The sequence below is a fragment of the Xyrauchen texanus genome, chromosome 47 (genome assembly GCF_025860055.1).
Source record: "Xyrauchen texanus isolate HMW12.3.18 chromosome 47, RBS_HiC_50CHRs, whole genome shotgun sequence".
NCBI lineage: Eukaryota > Metazoa > Chordata > Actinopteri > Cypriniformes > Catostomidae > Xyrauchen > Xyrauchen texanus.
In genome coordinates, this window is record NC_068322.1 from 7,890,061 (window position 1) to 7,910,472 (window position 20,412).

The following is a 20,412-nucleotide window of genomic DNA, read 5'->3' on the forward strand; positions in this document are numbered from 1 at the left end:
ACGTGAAGCCTGACTGTAATTCTTTTAAAGACGTTTAAAATTATGTGTTTGTTAATTATAGTAAGTAAGGTAGATTAAGGAAACGATTTAACCTCATGAGACACAAAAAATATTTTTTGTTGTAAATATAGGTGTTGTTCTGACACATTATAGTGTTAAAGGAATATTTCAACCAAAAATGATAATTCTTTCATCATTGCCTTCCCAGATATGTATGACTTTCTATCTTCTACAGAACACAAATTAAGATTTTTAGAAGAATATTTCAGCTCTGTATGTCCATTCAATGCAACTGAATGGTGACCCAAACTTTGAAGCTCCAAAAAGCACATCAAATCAGCATACAAGTAATCCATAATACTGCAGAGGTTTAATCCATGTCTTTAGAAGCGATATGATAAGTGTTGGTGAGAAACAGATACATATTAAGTTTTTTTTGTTACTATCAATCTCTACTTTAACTTTCTTCTTTAATTTTTGGCAATTCACATTATTCATGCATATCACCATCTACTGAGCAGGGAGAATTTATAGGAGAAAAGGACTAAAATAATGATCTGTTTTTCACCCCAACCTATCATATCACATCTGAAGACATTGATTTTAACAGCGGAGTCTTGCAGATTTACTTTTATGCTGCCTTTAAGGGCTTGTGAATCTTAAAATCTTTGCTAGTACCTTTTCACTTTCATTTTATGGACCTACAGAGCTGAGAAATTCTTCTAAAATCTTAATTTGTGTTCTGCAGAAGAAAAAAAGTCAAACACAACTTCGATGGCATGAGGGCGAGTAAATCATCCCTTTAAGTGCCTGAGAAACATATTACAAACATGTCATACTCCATATGAAAATGTAGTACACATTTCTTCACTGCCTCCAGGTCACTGTCTTTCTCTCTCTCCTTCACTCTCTGCTCTTCCAGCAGGGCTACCAGTGCATCCCTCTGCTCCACCACATCCAGCATCTCGTATAAAACACGTCTTTCCTCCACTAACTACTCCTCTCCCATAAGATGGTCTGAAAGATAGTTTAAACAGACTCTGTGTCATGTTGTTATGTGGCGTCTACTGTGAAACATTAATTGAAGAGCCACTTATGTAGAAAAGGAAGTTGAGCTATTAATATAATCTTGTTTCTGTGCCTGCATCATCTACTGCCATGAGCTCTCTCAGCTCCTCCTGTTTCAGACGACTCTGTCCGTCCTCCAGTCCCAGCTCACGTGCCCTACAAATGGACCACACAGACGAGCATACAGTAGAGCAATTAAACAGTACTACACCACAAAGCAGTGTTTTGCAACTTTCAAGATTTCAGAATTGGCCCTCTTTAACTTCTTAATTTTGACATATGCATGTTTATTCTCTGATATGTAGAATTGATTTTTCTCAGCTGATAATTACACGTTTCTCTAAACTATGTTCAATACTGTCAAAACAATTACCACAGCCATCAAAACAAGATTTTAATCTTATCAAACCACTGTATACAACTTATCAGATCACCTTTCAGATATAATTGTTGTGAATTTAGGCATTCAAGGAAATTAATTGTTCTTCCAACATGGTCCATAAAATGAAAGTTAATTTATATGCATTTATGTATTATACTTACATACACGCATAATAGAAATAAAAAAATTATTCTCTCTCTCTCTCTCTCTCTCTCTCTCTCTCTCTCTCTCTTTCTTTCTTTCTTCCCACACCCAGTATATTATATATAGTATATCACAGTATAACAGTATATACTTTATATAATCAAATATACTATATATAATACTATATACATAATATACTGGATGGATGGATAAATGGATGGACAGATAGATAACAAAGTGACAGTCGGACAGATAGACAGACAGACAGACAGATAGATAAGAGTGACAGACAGACAGTTAGATAGATGAGAGTGACAGACAGACAGATAGATAAGAGTGACAGACAGACAGTTAGATAGATGAGAGTGACAGACAGACAGATAGATAAGAAAGAGTGACAGACAGACAGATAGATAAGAGTGACAGACAGACAGGTGGATAAGAAAGAGTTACAGACAGACAGATAAGAGTGACAGACAGACATACAGTTAGATAGATAAGAGTGACAGACAGACAGATGGATAAGAAAGAGTTACAGACAGACAGATAAGAGTGACAGACAGACATACAGTTAGATAGATAAGAGTGACAGACAAACAGATGGATAAGAAAGAGTTACAGACAGACAGATAGACAGACAGATAAGAAAGAGTGACAGAGAGATAGATACGAGTGACAGACAGACAGACAGATGGATAAGAATGAGTGACAGATGGACAGACAGACAGATATATAAGAAAGAGTGACAGATAGACAGACAGATAAGAGTGACAGACAGATAAGAAAGAGTGACAGACAGATAAGAGAGAGTTACAGATAGACAGACAGATAAGAAAGAGTTACAGATAGACAGACAGATAAGAGTGACAGACAGATAGACAGATAAGAAAGAGTGACAGACAGATAAAAGAGAGTTACAGATAGACAGACAGATAAGAGTGACAGACAGATAGACAGATAAGAAAGAGTGACAGACAGATAAGAGCGAGTTACAGATAGACAGACAGATAAGAGTGACAGACAGATAGACAGATAAGAAAGAGTGACAGACAGATAAGAGAGAGTTACAGATAGACAGACAGATAAGAGTGACAGACAGATAGATAGATAGACAGACAGACAGACAGACAGACAGACAGACAGACAGACAGACAGATAGACAGATAGATAGATAGACAGATAGATAGATAGATAGATAGATAGATAGATAGATAGATAGATAGATAGATAGATAGATAGATAGATAGATAGATAGATAGATAGATAGATAAGAAAGAGTGACAGACTGGGGCTGTTTACATTTTTACTTGTCATTATTATCTTTACTAAAATACAAAATACTTGTGGACACTCCAATGTCTATTTTTTTATCACTTAAGGGGGGTCCCTAATGCCACCTGCCCCCCTTCAATTCGAGCACTGGTGGGCAGGGTTTGTAGTTCTCCAGCCCTATGCGAACTGGAGAACCACACAGTCACTTGGCCATGCTTGATGTCATGTCTCGGTGGGTGCTGGAGGACCAGCAGTCTGGAGGGGTGGCCGTGTCCACTAAGCCAGGAGAGGACAGATATGTAGAATCTGAGGATGGGGCATGAACAGCCTGAAAAGACAGAGACACACAAGTTTTTCCATTATACTGCTCAGTTTTTAGTCTGCATGGGGGCTTTCTAGGTTTTTTGCCCCTTGTAATGCATGCAATGCTTGTTTAAATAAAAGATGCAGGGACAGAAATGTGCCGGTTTGTGCCTAAATTATAAATGAGAACTGAAATTAAATTGTATTTTTTCAGACTGTCTCTCTCTCTGTTGTCTGAATTACACATACTCACACTGCATAATTCATCCTTAAAGAGGTTATTCAAACATACAACACTAGCAATATTCAAAAACTGGTTAAAGAAATACAGTACCATGCAAAACATGATCCCCTGGCATGAATTTCTGTACCCCCAGGTAAAAAATATGAAAATATGGCAACAATAGGTTGAACGTTTATTAGCTGTAAGAGGTTCATTTTAGATCCCGGAACAATATACGGTGACCCAAAAAGTATTTGGACTATTAGCTTATGTTGTTCTAAACCTGTATGAATTTCTATCTTCCATGGAACACAAAAGGAGAAGTTAGGTAGAATGACAGTCTCAGTCACCATTCACTTTCATTGTAAAGAAAAAAGATGCAGTGAAAGTGAATGGTGACTGAGGCAAACATTTTGCTCATTTTGGCTTCCACAGAAGATAGAAAGGGTTTTGAACAACACAAGGGCGAGGAAATGATGAAAGAATTGTAAAAAATTTTTGCCGAACTACCCCTTTAATTCACACTTCCGCTACAAAAGTATAAATGTAATTTAGCTGTAATTTAGTCATTTATTTTAAAGACCGCACAAGTACACTTTTCCAGCAAAACATAACACAAAAATAAGTTTATTAGGTTTTAAATGATACAATACAAATTATATATTGACAGTAGATATACTGTTCTAAATTAAGAAAAGTATTTGGACATTTTGTATTTGTTAAATATGGAAAATACAATGGAATAATGAAAGATCAAACATACCCTGAAACAGGTATGTACATGTAAATTATGCGGTGAATGGTAACCTGAGCAGGCCGAGGGGCCACAGGAGGGGCTAGTCCCACTCGGGCCAGTCTGAAACCTTAATGGTGCTTAAAGTAAAACTGCCCTGTACAAACCGGACAAAAAAATTTTTGAACCAGAGACTAAATGTCTTATTTATATATCATTGTAAATGCCGCTTCTTTTTTAAACCTTTGAAGTGTCTGAGTCATGAGATCTACAAGACCCTATCAGTTCGAATTGTTTTGGCCATTTTGACTTGTTTAAATGGCAACTTGATGAGGGCCTCGTTTCATGTGTGTGTGTCATTCTGTCATATTCGGGCCAACAATAAAAGCCCTGTTCCAGCGCATGCACGCACGCACGCACACACACACGCACACACACACACACACACACACACACACACACACTAACAGTTCAGACCTTATGACTGCAGAACGGTAACAACAGAGCAGTTTGACACCCTGGGCAGCCCATCTTCTGACAACATCAATAAAGCGAAACACTTAAAACGAGCTTACTATGAACTAGTGCACACTGCACAGTAATACAACAGTTAGTTCCAGGCCGCTAATTTGATTGCACAAGTGGCATTCCAAGAGTGCTGATATTTTGAATAAAAGCTAAGGAACGATTTAGTTTTTTTGTCATAACTTTTTGTCTGCTACAATTATTTTGGAAATGTTTTCATTGGCAGAGCAAAAATAAAACAGCTCGCCAAATATCTGAAATGTAGTTAATATCATGTTATATTGCTTAAACATATGCACTCATCATATAGCTGATCAGAAGTGTAATTGGAGAGGCGTAATGTGGAACCGCAGTTGTCACACTGGAAGCAGCTCCTTTCCCTCCTCGCTCAGCCTCTCCATGACATACACACGCTGAGTGCAAAAGTAACACACATCACTGACACACATGCTCACTGGAAACTCCTTCTTTTGAGAGTCCTACAGGTGAGAGGTCAAAGGTCAAAAGTCACATTAAAGGTGCTTAACATGGACAAAGCTGTCTGACTGACTAGTGGTATCAAGGTGTGTTACACAAGGCGAACATGATTAAATGCCTGCAAACAAAAGTTTGTCATTATTAGTGGTGCTTACTAAGGCAAGCATCACTATTATCAAATACAATTTATAGGAGTCATGACATGCCTTTAATTGTCAACTTGACCATTTGCAGTGTGATGAATGAACCAAAAGCAACATCAACTACTCATAATTTGATCGGACTAGCAAAAGACATCGGCTACATTAACACCACAGTTGAAAGTGGCCCAAACCTGATTTTTTCACACACATGACATAGATCTGTTAAAGGAATATTCCGGGTTCAACACAAGTTAAGCTCAATCAACACAGCATCTGTGGCAAAATAGTTATTACCACAAAAAATTATTTTGACTCATCACTTTCTTTAAAAAAAAGCAAAAATCTGTATTTTAAGGGAGGTACTTACAATGGAAGTGAATGAGGGCCAATTTTTAAATGTTCAAATCCTCACTGTTTCAAAAGTATGGCCACAATACACAAACAATATGTGTGTAAACATGATTTTAGTGTGATAAAATCACTTTCTAACCTTTTCCGTGTAAAGTTATAGCCAATTTTAAAACTTCGTTACCATGATGATGTAATTTTAACAAACCCAAAAACCCTAAAACAACTGTAAAAATTGCGATTTAAGTCATGACATGCCTTTAATTGTTTGCATTAATGCCATTGCATTCAGACATTTTTAAATGTGACTTAAAAGTCCAAAAGTTTCCAGATACTTTTTGGGGCCATTATATGCATGTGCATATGAAGTGTGACACATACCTTGTCATGTAAGTCTTGGGTGTGGAGAACTTACTGTCAACTCCCAAAACTCCCAGACCCTCACCTGTATCTATGAGATAACACACCTGTACCACTTATTATCATCAGCAACATCATCTTTATCACCATCATCACTGTAAGACACACTGGATATTTCTAACCTGAGCAACATTGATGAGTTGCATATTGATGTTTGGATAACGGCTAGTTGGATCCAGACAGTACTGGCTGTTGTTCTTACTGATATTCTCTGGTGTTGTCTGAGGGAGCAACTGATACACACACACTCTCTCTGAGATGGGGAAGAAACAGGGGGCCTTTATTAGAACAGAATAAATATTCCTTCATTGCAAAATTCTTTGTTCATAAGTCTGTCTTGACTTCATCTGGATCCCATTACTTCTGAACTCTCAGCTAGAGCCTCTAAAGGGTTGTTGCCCTGACCCCAGCTGCGAACCATCCATGGCTGCCAGAAATCAAAGCCAAAATTCCTATACCCATAGTCCAGAATGACTATGGGAAAAAGGGCTGTGTAAATACACTATACAGGTTTAAAATCTCCTAAATAAAAATAACAATTCAAGAGAATAATCACAACCCTTTTTTAGAATATGAGACTGCACTGCAACAAATCGTTTTCTTTTTCAGAGCATTCCCAAAGCTTTGACCAATGAATTTCCATGAATTTCCAAGGATTTTATTTAGATTCCACTCACAAAGAGTAATTTCTAGCCAATTAAGCATTGAAGGGAAGAACACAACTAGAAACATTTATTTTCACTATAGAAATTAAAAAATGTATGTCCATGACTGTTTAAGATTATATACATTTTCATGACTGGAAAACATCATTTCAAAATTGCCAGATGTTTTCCATAATGGTTGGAGCCTTGTAATGTCATTTTGTCTCGCTTTCCAGTACAAAACATCAGAACACTCTGGAAAAAAAATAAAAATAAGATATTTACCTCAGAAGCAACACCGCATAAGAAATTAAACCTTTTCTGAGAATGTATCTCTTGTGTGTGTTTTTTTATGCATAAGTCTCACAAAATTTTGTTTAAACAATTGAAAATAGCCTACTGGAACAATACATACTACATATAATATAAAAACAAACACTTTAATTCAAGAATATTCCTTTATACATTATGCAATTGTGCTTCTTACAATTTATGTTTTACAAATAGATGACTGTTTCTTGGCAAAAAACAAACTAATGTTATAAGCAAACCTCAAGGGACATTAAAATAATAAAAAGCCATGTCATGTCCTCTTTAAAGGAATGTCCTGTTTTCCAAACAACCTTAAAAGGACAGTTCACCCAAAAATGAACATTATGTTGTGTGACACTTTAATGGTATGAGTTGTGGTGGCAAAGCTCATTTTTAGGGTAGAAGCTGCCCCCCTCCCCCCTCCCTTGAGGCCATGCCTCTGTCCATAAAACACCAGTTGTAAAATTACAGGGTTAGGAATAGGCTGGTTAGCAGGTCCCCATTAGCCCCTTCTGGTAGATGCTTGAACTACAACACCCAATGGCAAAAAGTATGTTTCTCCATAGACAGCCATTCAAAATTTTTTCCTATCTATTCTCATTGACGAGTGATAAGTCAAATGACACCTGATCCCGGAACTGAACGCCCATGAGCAAAGATGGCAGCCTCCATTTTGCAAGATTCCTGGGAACCCTGCGCTAGCTGAGCACAGCCATAGAGATGAATGTGGATGCTAACAGATAGCTCTCTCCAGTTTTTATTTTTTAGAGTTCCATGGGTTAAATCCATATATATTCAGAAGCAATATGATAGGTGTGAGAAACAAATCAATAATTAAATCCTTGATTATAAATCTACTTACAAACAGCCCTCCTAGGGGCTCTTCTCTCCTAAGAGTTCTTCTTTTGTTTTTGTCCATTCACAATATTTGTGCATATTGCCCCCTACTGGGCAGGAAGATAATTTATAGTACAAAAGGACTTAAAGATTGATCTGTTTCTCACCAACACCTATCATATCACTTATGAAGACATGGATTAAACCACTAGAGTCATATGGAGTACATTTACATTTATGCATTTGGCAGACGCTTTTATCCAAAGCAATTGCAGAGCCCTTATTACAGGGACAATCCCCCTGGAGCAATCTGGAGTTAAGTGCCTTGCTCAAGGACACAATGGTGGTGGCTGTGGGGCTCGAACCAGCATCCTTCTGATTACCAGATTACCAGTTATGTGCTTAGACCACTACACTACCACCACTCCGATTATTTTTATGCTCCCTTTTTCTGTTTTTTTGAGCTTCAAAGTTTTGGACCCGGTTGACTTGCATTGTGTGGACCTACAGTGAGAAGATATTCTCCTAAAAATCTTCCTTTGTGTTCAGCAAAAGAAAGACATTCATACACATCTGAGATGTCATGTAGGTGAGTAAAGAATGAGAGAATTTCATTTTTGGGTGAATTATCCCATTCACCAAAATGTACAAAACAAACAAAAATGTACAGTACTGGATTAATTTACACATTGTCAATGTAGGAAATGAAGACATGATGCCAGTCTGGCATTGACCCTTTGGAATGCCACCAACTTTAAGAAAGAAAAGGATTATGAGTGAGCTAAGGTGACTCTCCAAATAATCTTTATTGACATTTTATCTAGCAGAATTTAGACATAAGAATGACCACTTTTGCTCTGTTTTTACACTTGATCTGGATGACTTGCATTGTATGGACCTACAGAGCTAAACTATTCTTCTAAATATCTTTGTTAGTGATCTGCAGAAGAAAGTAAGTCAAACACATCTGGGATGGCATGAAGGCGAGTAAATTATGAGAGAATGTTTGGGTGAACTATTCCTTTAATCTATAATCTATGAAGCCACCTAGAAGATGACAAAAATATACTTTTAGCAGATATACAAATTAAAAATGTACAGCCTTCCTCTTCTGGGAAAACAGATAATAAATATTATTAAAAATAAATATTTAAATACAATGCTCTCTAGAATGAAAACGTCACCTTTGCCAATACCACCCGTCACCAACAAGCAATATTAAGTAGGAAATTTGGTCATAAAACAAAGGCTGTAAAAAATGTCTGATGTGTCTAGCTAGAGTACTGCAGAAGAAAGAGGCAGACAAGTTGTTTTTTTACTATTAAATAAGTATTAATTTATTAGTTATTATTATAAATGATGAATTCTTTAATTAATATGGATCTGCTTTTTTGTTACAAAAGTATAATAAATCAGTCCTTCATCTCCATCAGGTGTGTTTCATGAATTTTGCTGAAAAAGAAAAATGGGAGACAGTCAGTACTGCAGTTTCCACAATCAGGGTTTATATGGGCAAAACAGTAGAGAGAAAAACTAATTAATCTTTGACTAAACCATTTTTCCTTAAAGCCTAAAGAGAAAATGATTACCATTAATGCTCGTCCTCTGGTCTCGATGGGTAGCAGGATCGTTCCCACCGCACAAATCACACACGCAGCAGCAAACGGTGACAAAGCCAGAATCACAGACTTAGACATTAATACCTAAAACAGGAGGATTAAGCATGTTAAACTCACAGAACTGCCACAGCTATGCATGCACATACACATCATCATCATCGGTGTAGAGGTTATCTAAACAAGCAGAAAAAAAATCACGATTGTTAAACACATAAAGCTATGTATATACAGTACATACAGAGAGACAAAAACACAGAGCACCTGCGCAATAAATGGTGCAATCATTCCACCTATTCGACTGAAGGAAGTACAGAAGCCCATTCCTAATGAGCGCACAGCCGTGGGATACACCTGCAAACACACACCTATGTCAATCCTACTTTAACAATCATAGACATAACAGTTTATGACTGCTGGCCGCAGGGTTGATCAAAGCTGTAAAGGGAGTTCACCCATAAATACAAATTCGGTCATCATTTGCACACCCTCATGTTGTTCCAAACTTGTTTTACTTTTTTTGATTGATTAGCAACACAAAAGGAGATGCCAGGCAGTATGTTAGTCTCAGTCACCATTAACCTCATTGCATCTTTTTTCCTATCCAATGAAATGAATGAGCTGTCATTCTGCCGAAAAAGCAGTCATACAGCCTTGGAACAACTAGAGTGTGAGTTAATGATTGCAGAATTCTCCTATTTGGGTGAACTATCCCTTTAAGATGAGAAAAGTAACAGTTCAAGTGTTGGGTCGCTCACCTCTGCTGTGTAAATATATACAACATTAAAATTCATGGCAACCACAGAGCGGAGAAGGAAGAGCAGCACTGTGAATCCAAACCTGCATAAGGATAAATGCACATTAGCGAGTCCTCAACTGTGGCTGTGCTTTTAACAACGACCACATGGAAATGCTTGAACTCGGAGTATTCTTGTAAATTGAAACTCTAGTTGTTTGTTTTTTGACTGTTTAAAAAGCAGCATTTAATGTTCTTTAGACTTTTTTACTGAATAAAAAAATAGGTAAACCTATCCTTTACAGTATTTGAGTTCCACATATTACATTATTGTAATTAAATCTACATTGTGTAATTTCTGCAACACCCAACAGAACTGCAATAAGAATGTTTCCAAACAGGTAGTCCTGCCCTAATGACATTGATGAGTCAATGTTGGTTCAAACAAAGAGTGTTGAAAGCACCACAGAGCTGCAATGTTTACAATATGCACATAATACATTATAATTACACAGTACTTGGGTAGTGGATGCATTATGATGAATAATTTTTTAAAAACCCCCATGATTTTAGGTTAAAATTAAGGTAAAGTTTTAGCCAATAATAAAAATGTGTAGGGAAAAGTGTGGCTAGTAGCACCTAATAAACAAGCAGGACTAAACACTTAAAATTATACAAAGCTAGAAATTCTGATTTCTTTCATCAAATTGCTTATTATGTTTCCAGGAGTGTTGGTTATTCTGAATAAATTATTCACACTCAAAATAATGGCCAGTATCATCCAATTACTACCAGCCATGTTAAAATCGAATGTAACATTATTAATTCAGAATCTTAATCGATTATCATTGTCCCATGTCTGCCAAACAAGTTGAGAGTTCCAAACATCACGTGCAGCCTGAAACTGAACTTTTGGTTGGATTTTAGGAGTGAATGCTCTTAGAAAGTGAATGCACTTGTTGCATAGAAAGCTAGGATTGGCTCCCTTGTTCCCTATTTAGTGAGTGACTTAACCTCCAGAGTGCTGTCTGTCTGTACTGGTCTCAGAAAAGTTCGAAAATGCACATTATTTTCATCATAACTCCATATAAAGCCTCTGAAAGCAACATTTTTTAAGACTTTGGATGAACCCCTTGATTTTCAAATGTGAAAATGCACATTAAATATAGGAATGCATTTACCATATTGTACAGGAATAACAAAATATAATTAGGGCTGTCAATCGATAACATTTTTTATCTAATTAAGTACATTACATCCACAGGCTTCAATGAAATATCTTAAGGTTTCTAACTAGTGGCCATTTTGTTGGCTCTGCACCCCTAGAAGCGCTTGTTGGAAATCGATGCCATGCTGTTGTGTCACATGACTCAGTGTGGCAGAAGTTTAACCCTTAAATGACAGTCTAGAGTGTTGTGAACAGTATTCAGTCGGTTTAGATGAACTTAAATTATGCATTGCGTATAGCGAAGCCGAAATACAACATCCACACGTGGACGCGGGGTCGCACAAGGTTATCTAGTCTATCCCTCACTGCCTCGTTTTCATTCACATCAAAAGTCAAAGATGGCACTACTGTGAATAAGGTCAATAGAAAGTCACACCGCAGGACATGTCAACTTTCCAAAAGTATTTCATGTCAACTACCCACATATTTAAATGTTGTAATGTAAACTGTAACCCAAAGAATATCTTTAAAAAATAATTATAAAAATAGCAAGAGAGAAATCAACATGATATACTCACACTGTTGTGCAAATATTCATGAGCATGAAGAAAACAGCAGACAGCAGCAACCATATGACCATGCTGGGCTTTCGTCCGAATATATTTAACAGGCCGATATTCAGAGGGATGACTGCAGGGGAAACAAACATCCACTTTCAAAACTAACCTGGCATTAAACCAAACAGTTATCCATTTCTTAGCTGGAATGGGTAACAGGTTAAAGGTCACTCACGTGCAACCTCGCCTAAACAGCTGATGAGAAGAGTCTGGTAATCAGCCATGTTGAATGGGATACAGTAGCAAAGCGCCTCCTCCAGGTTGTGTTTGATCTGGTGCTCTTGGTCAGCATCCGTCACACACAGAAGGTTTTTCTCCAGTAATTCAGAGCCACTGAGGACTGAACCATAATAGGAGAAGGACGCCACAAACCTATGGATGAACAATGCAATGCAATAAACTAAGCACAAAAACTGGCACAGTACAAACACACAGCAAGGAAAAAGCGTGTTTTATATTACCATGAGAACCACAGCAAAAGTGATGTCCTTCTAAAAGCCGGGCTGACCAGAGTGAAGGCATTTCCTCTTTCTGTCTGCATACAAACGGTTCTGTGAGTATCATGGTTACACTGACACAAATGCATACAATCTGTATGTGAATTAAAGGGATAGTTCCCCCAAAAAATTAAAATTCTGTCATCATTTATTAAATCTCATTATGTTGTATAGTACTGCTAATTATCTGTGCTGTTTCAAACACTGTCAGAGCACGTGTCACAAAGGAACAAGTCTTTAACACACCACTTCAGGTTCCCGCAGTTCTCCTTTAGGTAGGATGGCACCATTCATTCTGGCGATCCAATTAAGCGTAGACACGGCTCCACTGACATTACCTGCTGACACCTGGAACCGTGCAGACTCAGGAATAAACTGAGAAACAGAGAGAGAGAATGAGTTCGTGAAAGAGAAAACATTAAGATTGTATTCACAGGAGTCATGTGACGCCATGCAAGGATCGGACGTGTGATCGGCGAGCTCTGTGCACTTTGCGAGTACTTTTAATGAAATAAACCTGTGAGATTTGATACACTTTGTTCCATAACTGTTCTAGGAGGACAATATGCAAAAATTATAAGTCCTCAGGGTCTGGAGATTTTAAAAGACACTTACGTGCTCAAGCTGATGCCCTAGAGCAGGCCAGCGCCTGGCAGTCGACTTAGTTGGGGAGGTGCAGGAAATGCGGCAAGAGATGCTGAATATGTCGGCAAGGCCAACGAAGGCTGTTGCTGACTTGGAGGATCTTGCTGTGATACATCGAACGATCACTGCCATGGCGGTGAAGTTCGTTGATGTGGTTACAAGAGTAAGGGATGTCGAGAAATGGATTTATTACCTGGATGGGAATTATCTGCTAATCTGCTAGCAACCAAGGTGGATTTGGAGCATGTGTGGGAGTAGTTGGAGGACATGGAGAACCGTAGCCGGCAGAATAACGTCCGTATCGTCAGAGTTCCTGAGGGAGCAGAGGGACAGGATATGTTGAAGTTCCTGGATGTGCTCCTTCCGAATCTGCTTGACATAGCAGGCCATAAACTGGAAATCGAGCGAGCTCACAGGGGTCCTGCTCAGTGACCCGTGAAGGGAGACTGGCCCTGATCAATTCTGGCCAAATTTCTGAGATCTTGTGTTACGGGAGGCGAGGAGTAAATGTTGCGCTGAATCTTTAAAACGATTCTCAAAGAACTACATTTCCCAGAGTGCACCAGCAGTAGCGATCCAGGTGCTTTATTAAGAGCACCTGCTGAAGCATGAAGGTTCACAGTCATTCAGACAAGCAAACTTCAGAGAAGACACTCCAAGTTCACTCATAGGTTCAGTCCAAAGACGCCAGTGGTTGGTGAAATGTTTAATTTACTTTTATGATGTTTGAAATACTGCTAAATATGTTCAAGCTATGTTTAACTTCCGTGTAGATGGTTTAAGAAACACATTGCAGTATTGACTTCATTGATTTTGTGTTAAATGGGTTTGTGCTAAGAAATATTTCATTTGTGTTTGGGGAATATTAAAAGTATAAGATTTGAAGGATGTACAAAGTTAAAAATGGTAAAATATTACATTTCTGGTAGATGTTAAAAATTTACAAATGAATTTGAATTCATGAAATCATTTTTCTTTATGTAAAAGGAATTAAATGTTTAACTCATTTAAAATTAATTTAAAATGCTTCACGAAATGTTTAATTAAAATGGTAACATTTGTTCTCTGTTTTGAAGGTTTACAACCTTTCACATTACAACCTAACAAGTTGAACAGACCAATCAACTGACAAAGAAATGAAAATAAAAGTGATTGAGTCGGAACATTGAGTTGTCCTTGTGTCCTTTGGATGTTGAACTGGAGGAGGACTTGACAGTAAAGGAAAGCATTCTTGGAAGAACCACAGCATTTTCTTGTTCCCAGAAACGTGATTGATTCAAGGAATGCATTGCACTGATATTCCCGGGCAATTAAGAATAGATGCGAAGGATGGCCGTAAAACATTCACATGCCCATAGCAAGCGATGTCCTTCATAATGTCAATGGAGTGAGTAAGTCATCTAGTTGTACTCACATTGCAGCCAAGTGGGCAGGCTCACTGAACATTTGCTTGACTGTTTGAGGAATCTATGTGATTTTTTGTGCTAGTTCCACCTATCGGCTGGAGTTTATTTTGTAGAGGGTTGAAGTGCGCAGGGTTAATGCATAAGTTTTTCTTTTTTCTGTTTGTTTGGTTATGGGCGATGTTCGGGTTTTGTTTGTTGTACTTGTGTTAGAATGTGGTCTTTATAGTCTTGTTTTTGACACACTATCTATATTTTCTTATTTGTCAAAATGTCAAATGATAATTTGAGTGGATTGTCTCTCTCCATGTGGAATGTGAACGGGTTGAGGCACCCCATTAAAAGTAGGAAGTTTATTTCTCTTCTTAAGTATAAGAAATATGATCGTGTTTCTTCAAGAAATGCATCTTTCTGCAAGGGTCCATCTGATGCCATTTAAGATTTTGTATCGATTCTATTGATCCCCCTCTAGATTGTATAGATTGGGTCTTAAAGGCACACCCACCTTCTGGCGATGCCAGTCAGAAGATGGGGACAAAACCCATGTTTTTTGGTTGTGTGTTAAGATCCAAGAATTTTGGTTGAGTTTTATGTGTGACGTTTTTGGTACTCAAATTAAATTTTGCCCCAAACTCTATATTTTAGGCGATGGGACGGTCATTAATATAGGGGATAAATACAAAGAACTGGGCCAGTTTTATGATCAGCAGACGGGTTATACATAGGGGTGGCGTGCCCTCATTTCGAGAGTGGTGTGCGGAGATGGGCAGGGTAGCGGCATTTGAAAAGATGATGTATAGAAGACTATGCAACCTGGGTTTATTTAATAAAAAAATGGGGCAGCTATTTAGCCTTTTTAGAAGGCTCGCAGGGAGGGGCAGTGGAGAGGGATTTGTAGTTTTAAATGTGTGTATGCAATCTTATTGTTTTTTTGAAAGTACACTTTTTATGTTTTTTATGTATGAGGGGAAGGGTTTATGTTCATTTAATTTGTTGAATTGAATCAATAAAAAATAAAAATAATAATAAATAAATAAAAAAGGATTGTTTTCACATTTAAGCATTTGGCTGATGCTTATACAAAGCCACTTACAGTGCATTCAAGGTATTTGATCAGATTACGTGTTCCCTGGGAATCGAACCCATGACCTTGGTGTTGTTAGTGAAACTCACCAAAAAGAGTCCGATGAGTATAAGGCTGGGGATGACGGAAAAACGGATCATCCAACGCCAGCCCATCGTGGGTACCACAGTCATGCCAAGAATGATAATAAACATAGATCCAAGCATCCAGAAAATCTGTCAAGCAATCACAGAGAAAATAAAACCACAGCAATGAGGTCAGAACTGGAGGTTTTCAAGATAAAGGTCAAACATAACTTTCAATTTGTCACTCACTGAGGCAAGAGGCAGCAGGTATGCTCTATATTTGGCTGGAATGAATTCTGTTTTCAGAATAAACCTGCATGAGGAAATAGCAGAAAGACAACATTTCCCTGTTGCGCAATAATAAATACTTTACAGGCCACTGATATGATAAGGCCACTGATATGATATTAATAGCATTTAATGCTTTATGACAAGGAAACAAAAGTTTTTGCTTGATTTTTTTTTTTTTTTTTTACATATACTGGAAAGCATGTGTACAGGGCCTTTGCTAATGTGTTGGGAGCAATTATTGGGAGGCACCTAACAATTCCATTTTGAGCGATGTACTGTTTTTTTATTAGGATCAAATATAATTAATTCATTGTGTTTTACATTAAATAAAAAATAAAACAAAATCAATTAAAAAAAATTTTGGATAAATAAATAATAATAAAAAGAATAATTGAAATATTTGTAATTACTTTAATTTTTTGTATTTAATAGTTTAAAATATAAAGATTTTGTTTTAATATTTGAATTGCAATATGGGTGGAAATGGAAAATGTCTTCCTTGTTGTTGATATCTGAATATTACTTTTAAAAAGTAAGCAATATGAGGTCTGGGGTGCACAGAATTCCTATCTAGGGCTCTGCATTTGTGTATTTGTTTGTGTTCATCTCACCCTTGAGATGTGGCCGCCACACCACAGCCCACCATACAACGCAGGAAGATAAACCAGCCGTACGATGGAGAGAATGAAGTGAGCAGTGAAAAATATGAGGCCCAGATAAAACCACCAAACACCACCTGTGCACACAAACACATTTTTTATTTTCATGTAATTAACCCTAGAACCCTAGAGAGAGAGAAAAAAATTGAGAATAAACAATCATATTAAAGCCATAGTCATATTTAAATTGTGATCCTCTAAGCTCACAATGGAAAAGCAGGATTCCTTTAGCCTTGAGGGCAGCAAACTTTTTTTTATATCCTAATTATTATTATTTTTTAAATATTTTAATTACTTTTCATATTAATGAAGCAAGATATGCTAAATATGCTATTTAATGCATCATGGATATGTAATTAACATAAAAATAAACGTATAGATATATAGCTTAATTCTTGTAAACTTGTGGATGTTCTTTGAAAAATAAAAACTGTGATATTTATTAATATAATGATCATATATGAATATATGGTAGCCATTTTTTGTTATATCCACACTTTTACAATCAGGCCATATTCTGCAGCATAATGCACCACTCTAAAAAAGAACAATGTACAAATTAATTTTGTGAAATGTCAATATGTCATATATAGAAAGAAGATATGATCTAATTTCAAACAAACTAACAATAATCATTTTTACAGACATTCTAAAACTTCTCTCAATTGTTCATATTTTAGAGACACTGTTAATCTAATCCAGCCAGTTGTACTTACATAAAAAATATTTTTTCCCAACTGAACTTTTAAATCTAGGCTTTAAAAATATTTGTATTACTACCGCTTGTGTGGCATATTTATGAAGATCTTTACAAAGTTGAAGTAGTTGGCTTAATACCTTGAACAGAAATTTGATGGTTAAGACCCAATTTTATTAAAATAACTATTTTCTTGGGGCCTGGGTAGCGATTAATGGCACTGACTACCACCCCTGGAGTCACGAGTTCGAATCCAGGGTGTGCTGAGTGACTCCAGCCAGGTCTCCTAAGCAACCAAATTGGCCCGGCTGCTAGGGAGGGTAGAGTCACATGGGGTAACCTCCTCATGGTCACGATTAATAGTTCTCACTCTCAATAGGGAATGTGGTAAGTTGTGCATGGATCGCAGAGAGAAACATGAGCCTCCACATGCTGGGAGTATCCGCGGTGTCATGCACGACGAGCCACCTGATAAGATGTATGGATTGACGGTCTCAAAAGCGGAGGCAACTGAGACTTGTCCTCCACCACACGGATTGAAGTAAGTAACAGCGCCACCACGAGGACCTACTAAGTAGTGGGAATTGGGCGTTCCAAATTGGGGAGAAAAGGGGAATAATCATTTTAAAATAAAACAATTTATAAAAAAATAACTATTTTCTTCCAGAGGAAGAAAATATTAAAATCTTTAGCATCCAGAAAATGTGGGGATGACTTTAAAATATTACCCCAAGCAGTTTATTTTGAGCTTTCTGTAGTTTGCCTTTTGCATGCTGAGAAATGCTGCTATACCAAAAGGAAGCAGCATAATCAAAATGAGTCTGTATGAATACACCAGCTAAGATTTGTAAAGTCTGAACATCTAATAGTGCTGACTTTCTGGCTAGAAATTGATTCCTATTACAAATTTTTGTTAAGGCTTTTACAGCCATTCTTTCCACTGTTGATTTATTATCTATTAGTTATGGGTCAAATGGAATTTTGACTGACCTTCCAGCGGCCATATCTGTCTGCAACATAGCCACAGATGACCCCACAAACCATGAAACCGAGAAACACCATCTAAAATACAAACACAGAATAGGCTGTAAATATTTAAGTCACAAGCAAAGACGATTAAGATACAAGAGGATACAAACAAAACAGGTTGGATAGCCATGTACAAGCAATACGTCTTGCACTTCCACATTCCATTCCTGCCAAACTCAAAGTGTAAAAAAAAAAAAAACAAAAAAAGTACTGAGATCCTCACCGTGGAGACCAGAGCCACCTGCCAATCCTCCAGATGCCACTCACAGCGGATCTCAGGAGAAACCACAGCCAACAACATGATCTCCATCGCCTCTACTATCTATACACAAACACACAACTTCAGCAATGCTGATAACAACACAATGCAGGTGAAGACATTACACAAACACACTCTTTTCGTACATTGGCACTACCCATGATGACAAAAAGCAGAATATGAAAGTGTCCAAAGCCGATGCTCTCCACAGCCTCCTCCACGGTGTAGCATTTTGGTTCGGTCTGGGCTGCAGGGGTCAAAAGTAACTCTGTTAGATGATTGGATACTATTTGGCAGGTTATGCTGCATTGCAATATGAAAGTGTGAACGCATCAAGTTTGTGTAAGTCTGTATGTTGTATGTTTCTCACCTTTGGCCTGTGCAGGTTCTACATGTGTGTTATTGTTAGTGCTGGTGTTGATTTCTTCCTCTAGCTCAATTTCCTGAAGCTGGATGGCATCGACCAACTGGGTCTTCATGGAAGATGATCGTTTTAATGCCATTCTTCTGGGAAAGTTTATTTCCTGAGTAGCAGGCAAGAAAAAGCTTATATGACAAACAAATGGTAAAAATCATGAATTGATTAACCACCGGTTTTTATGTTAACAGCATGCTTTTAGACACTGTCCAATGGTAATACAATGTTTTTTGGATATGTACTATGGCTACACCATGTTTTAAAACATGCTACTTGGTAATGCCACGTTTTTTGGATATGTAACATGGCTGCACTATGTTTTTATGGCAAGCTGCTACGGTAATACCATATTTTTGCTACTATGGTAATACCGTTTTTCGTTTGTACATGTACTATGTCCACATAACGTTTTAGCTAATATGGTAATGCCATGTTTTGTGGCATGTAGCCTACCATGCTTATACCATGGTGTGCTTTGGAGTACAATGTAAATATCATGGTATATACATATGTATGAATAATATAGTATAATATGTACACTTTAATGAAGTTTAGTGGTGTTATCATCATTGTAGTCTACCATTGTGATTGCATTAATCTTATACTTCATGTTACAATACTCATTTTGAAACAAATATACACAGTACTGTTATGTGGTAAGTGCGGGTAATAAAAGAAACATCTTACTAAGATGATCAAAAGATGTCATCAAACGCGATTATTCTTTATGTTAAGGTATTTCCCATGACATCTCATCCGACAGTCAGGTTTGACACTTCTTTTAGGGTCCTGCGTCACTGAGAGGTGTTCACGAGATCTTGTATGTTGAGTTCCCGATACCTTTCAGCGATTTATGGAAATCAGTCTCCAGAAACACTGATAACGTGGGAAGCAGATTTCATAGCCATACAATCCAATACATACTTACTTTAACTGTTTTATAATCCAAAATCTGAACTTCACAGAGAAGTTAAAACTCCCTTTGAGCAGGTACATCTTAGATTTTCCACCTCGCGCATTAAAAAAAAACAAACACCTGCTGACAGGTAAATACCGTCACAAACCTCAGCGTGTAATGGATGAGGCTTAGTTGTAAAGGGCCAAACAAGTGTCTTTTTGGTATTCAGAGACAGCACACGTCCAAGTACGAGTTACTTTGCTTTGTCATAAGGGCTGAATTCATATTTCGTAGTTTCAGCTTGCGTGGACGCACAGGACAAACAGGTTTTAATGGAGCTTCTCCTTCCTGTATACTGACCTATATATTTTCAACAAAGCGGATGTTTGTTAGTGTACACCAACAAAGAGCAACGCGTGTCATTCATCTTACTTTATGCCCATATTAGCCGAGCATCAGTAACTTCAAAGCAAACAATGAAGTTGCTGCTATTGAGATT

General features: G+C 37.4%; 1 protein-coding gene across 1 annotated transcript; it reads right to left on the minus strand.

Moving 5' to 3' along the window:
- Positions 1-9,151: 9,151 nt before the first annotated feature.
- On the minus strand, positions 9,152-20,241 carry LOC127639089 (putative transporter SVOPL). Its single transcript, XM_052120931.1, has 17 exons — positions 19,944-20,241; positions 19,703-19,855; positions 18,968-19,121; positions 18,744-18,844; positions 18,562-18,660; positions 18,300-18,371; positions 16,565-16,689; positions 15,912-15,975; positions 15,687-15,812; positions 12,712-12,840; positions 12,430-12,503; positions 12,144-12,340; positions 11,930-12,041; positions 10,206-10,287; positions 9,712-9,801; positions 9,421-9,534; positions 9,152-9,283 (listed from the first exon to the last, which is right to left on the minus strand). The coding sequence occupies exons 3-17, from the start codon at positions 19,098-19,100 to the stop codon at positions 9,272-9,274; spliced, it is 1,530 nt and encodes a 509-aa protein (XP_051976891.1). The 5' UTR covers positions 19,101-19,121; positions 19,703-19,855; positions 19,944-20,241; the 3' UTR covers positions 9,152-9,271.
- Between the last annotated feature and the right edge of the window lie 171 nt (positions 20,242-20,412).

Coding starts and splice junctions, on each gene's coding strand:
- LOC127639089 (XM_052120931.1), bottom strand. CDS start 19,100: ATGGCATTAAAACGATCATCTTCCATGAAGACCCAGTTGGTCGATGCC. Junction 15,813..15,911: donor ACCTGCTGCCTCTTGCCTCA/GTGAGTGACAAA, acceptor ATTGCTTGACAG/ATTTTCTGGATGCTTGGATC. Junction 10,288..11,929: donor ATGAATATTTGCACAACAGT/GTGAGTATATCA, acceptor ATCCTTATGCAG/GTTTGGATTCACAGTGCTGC.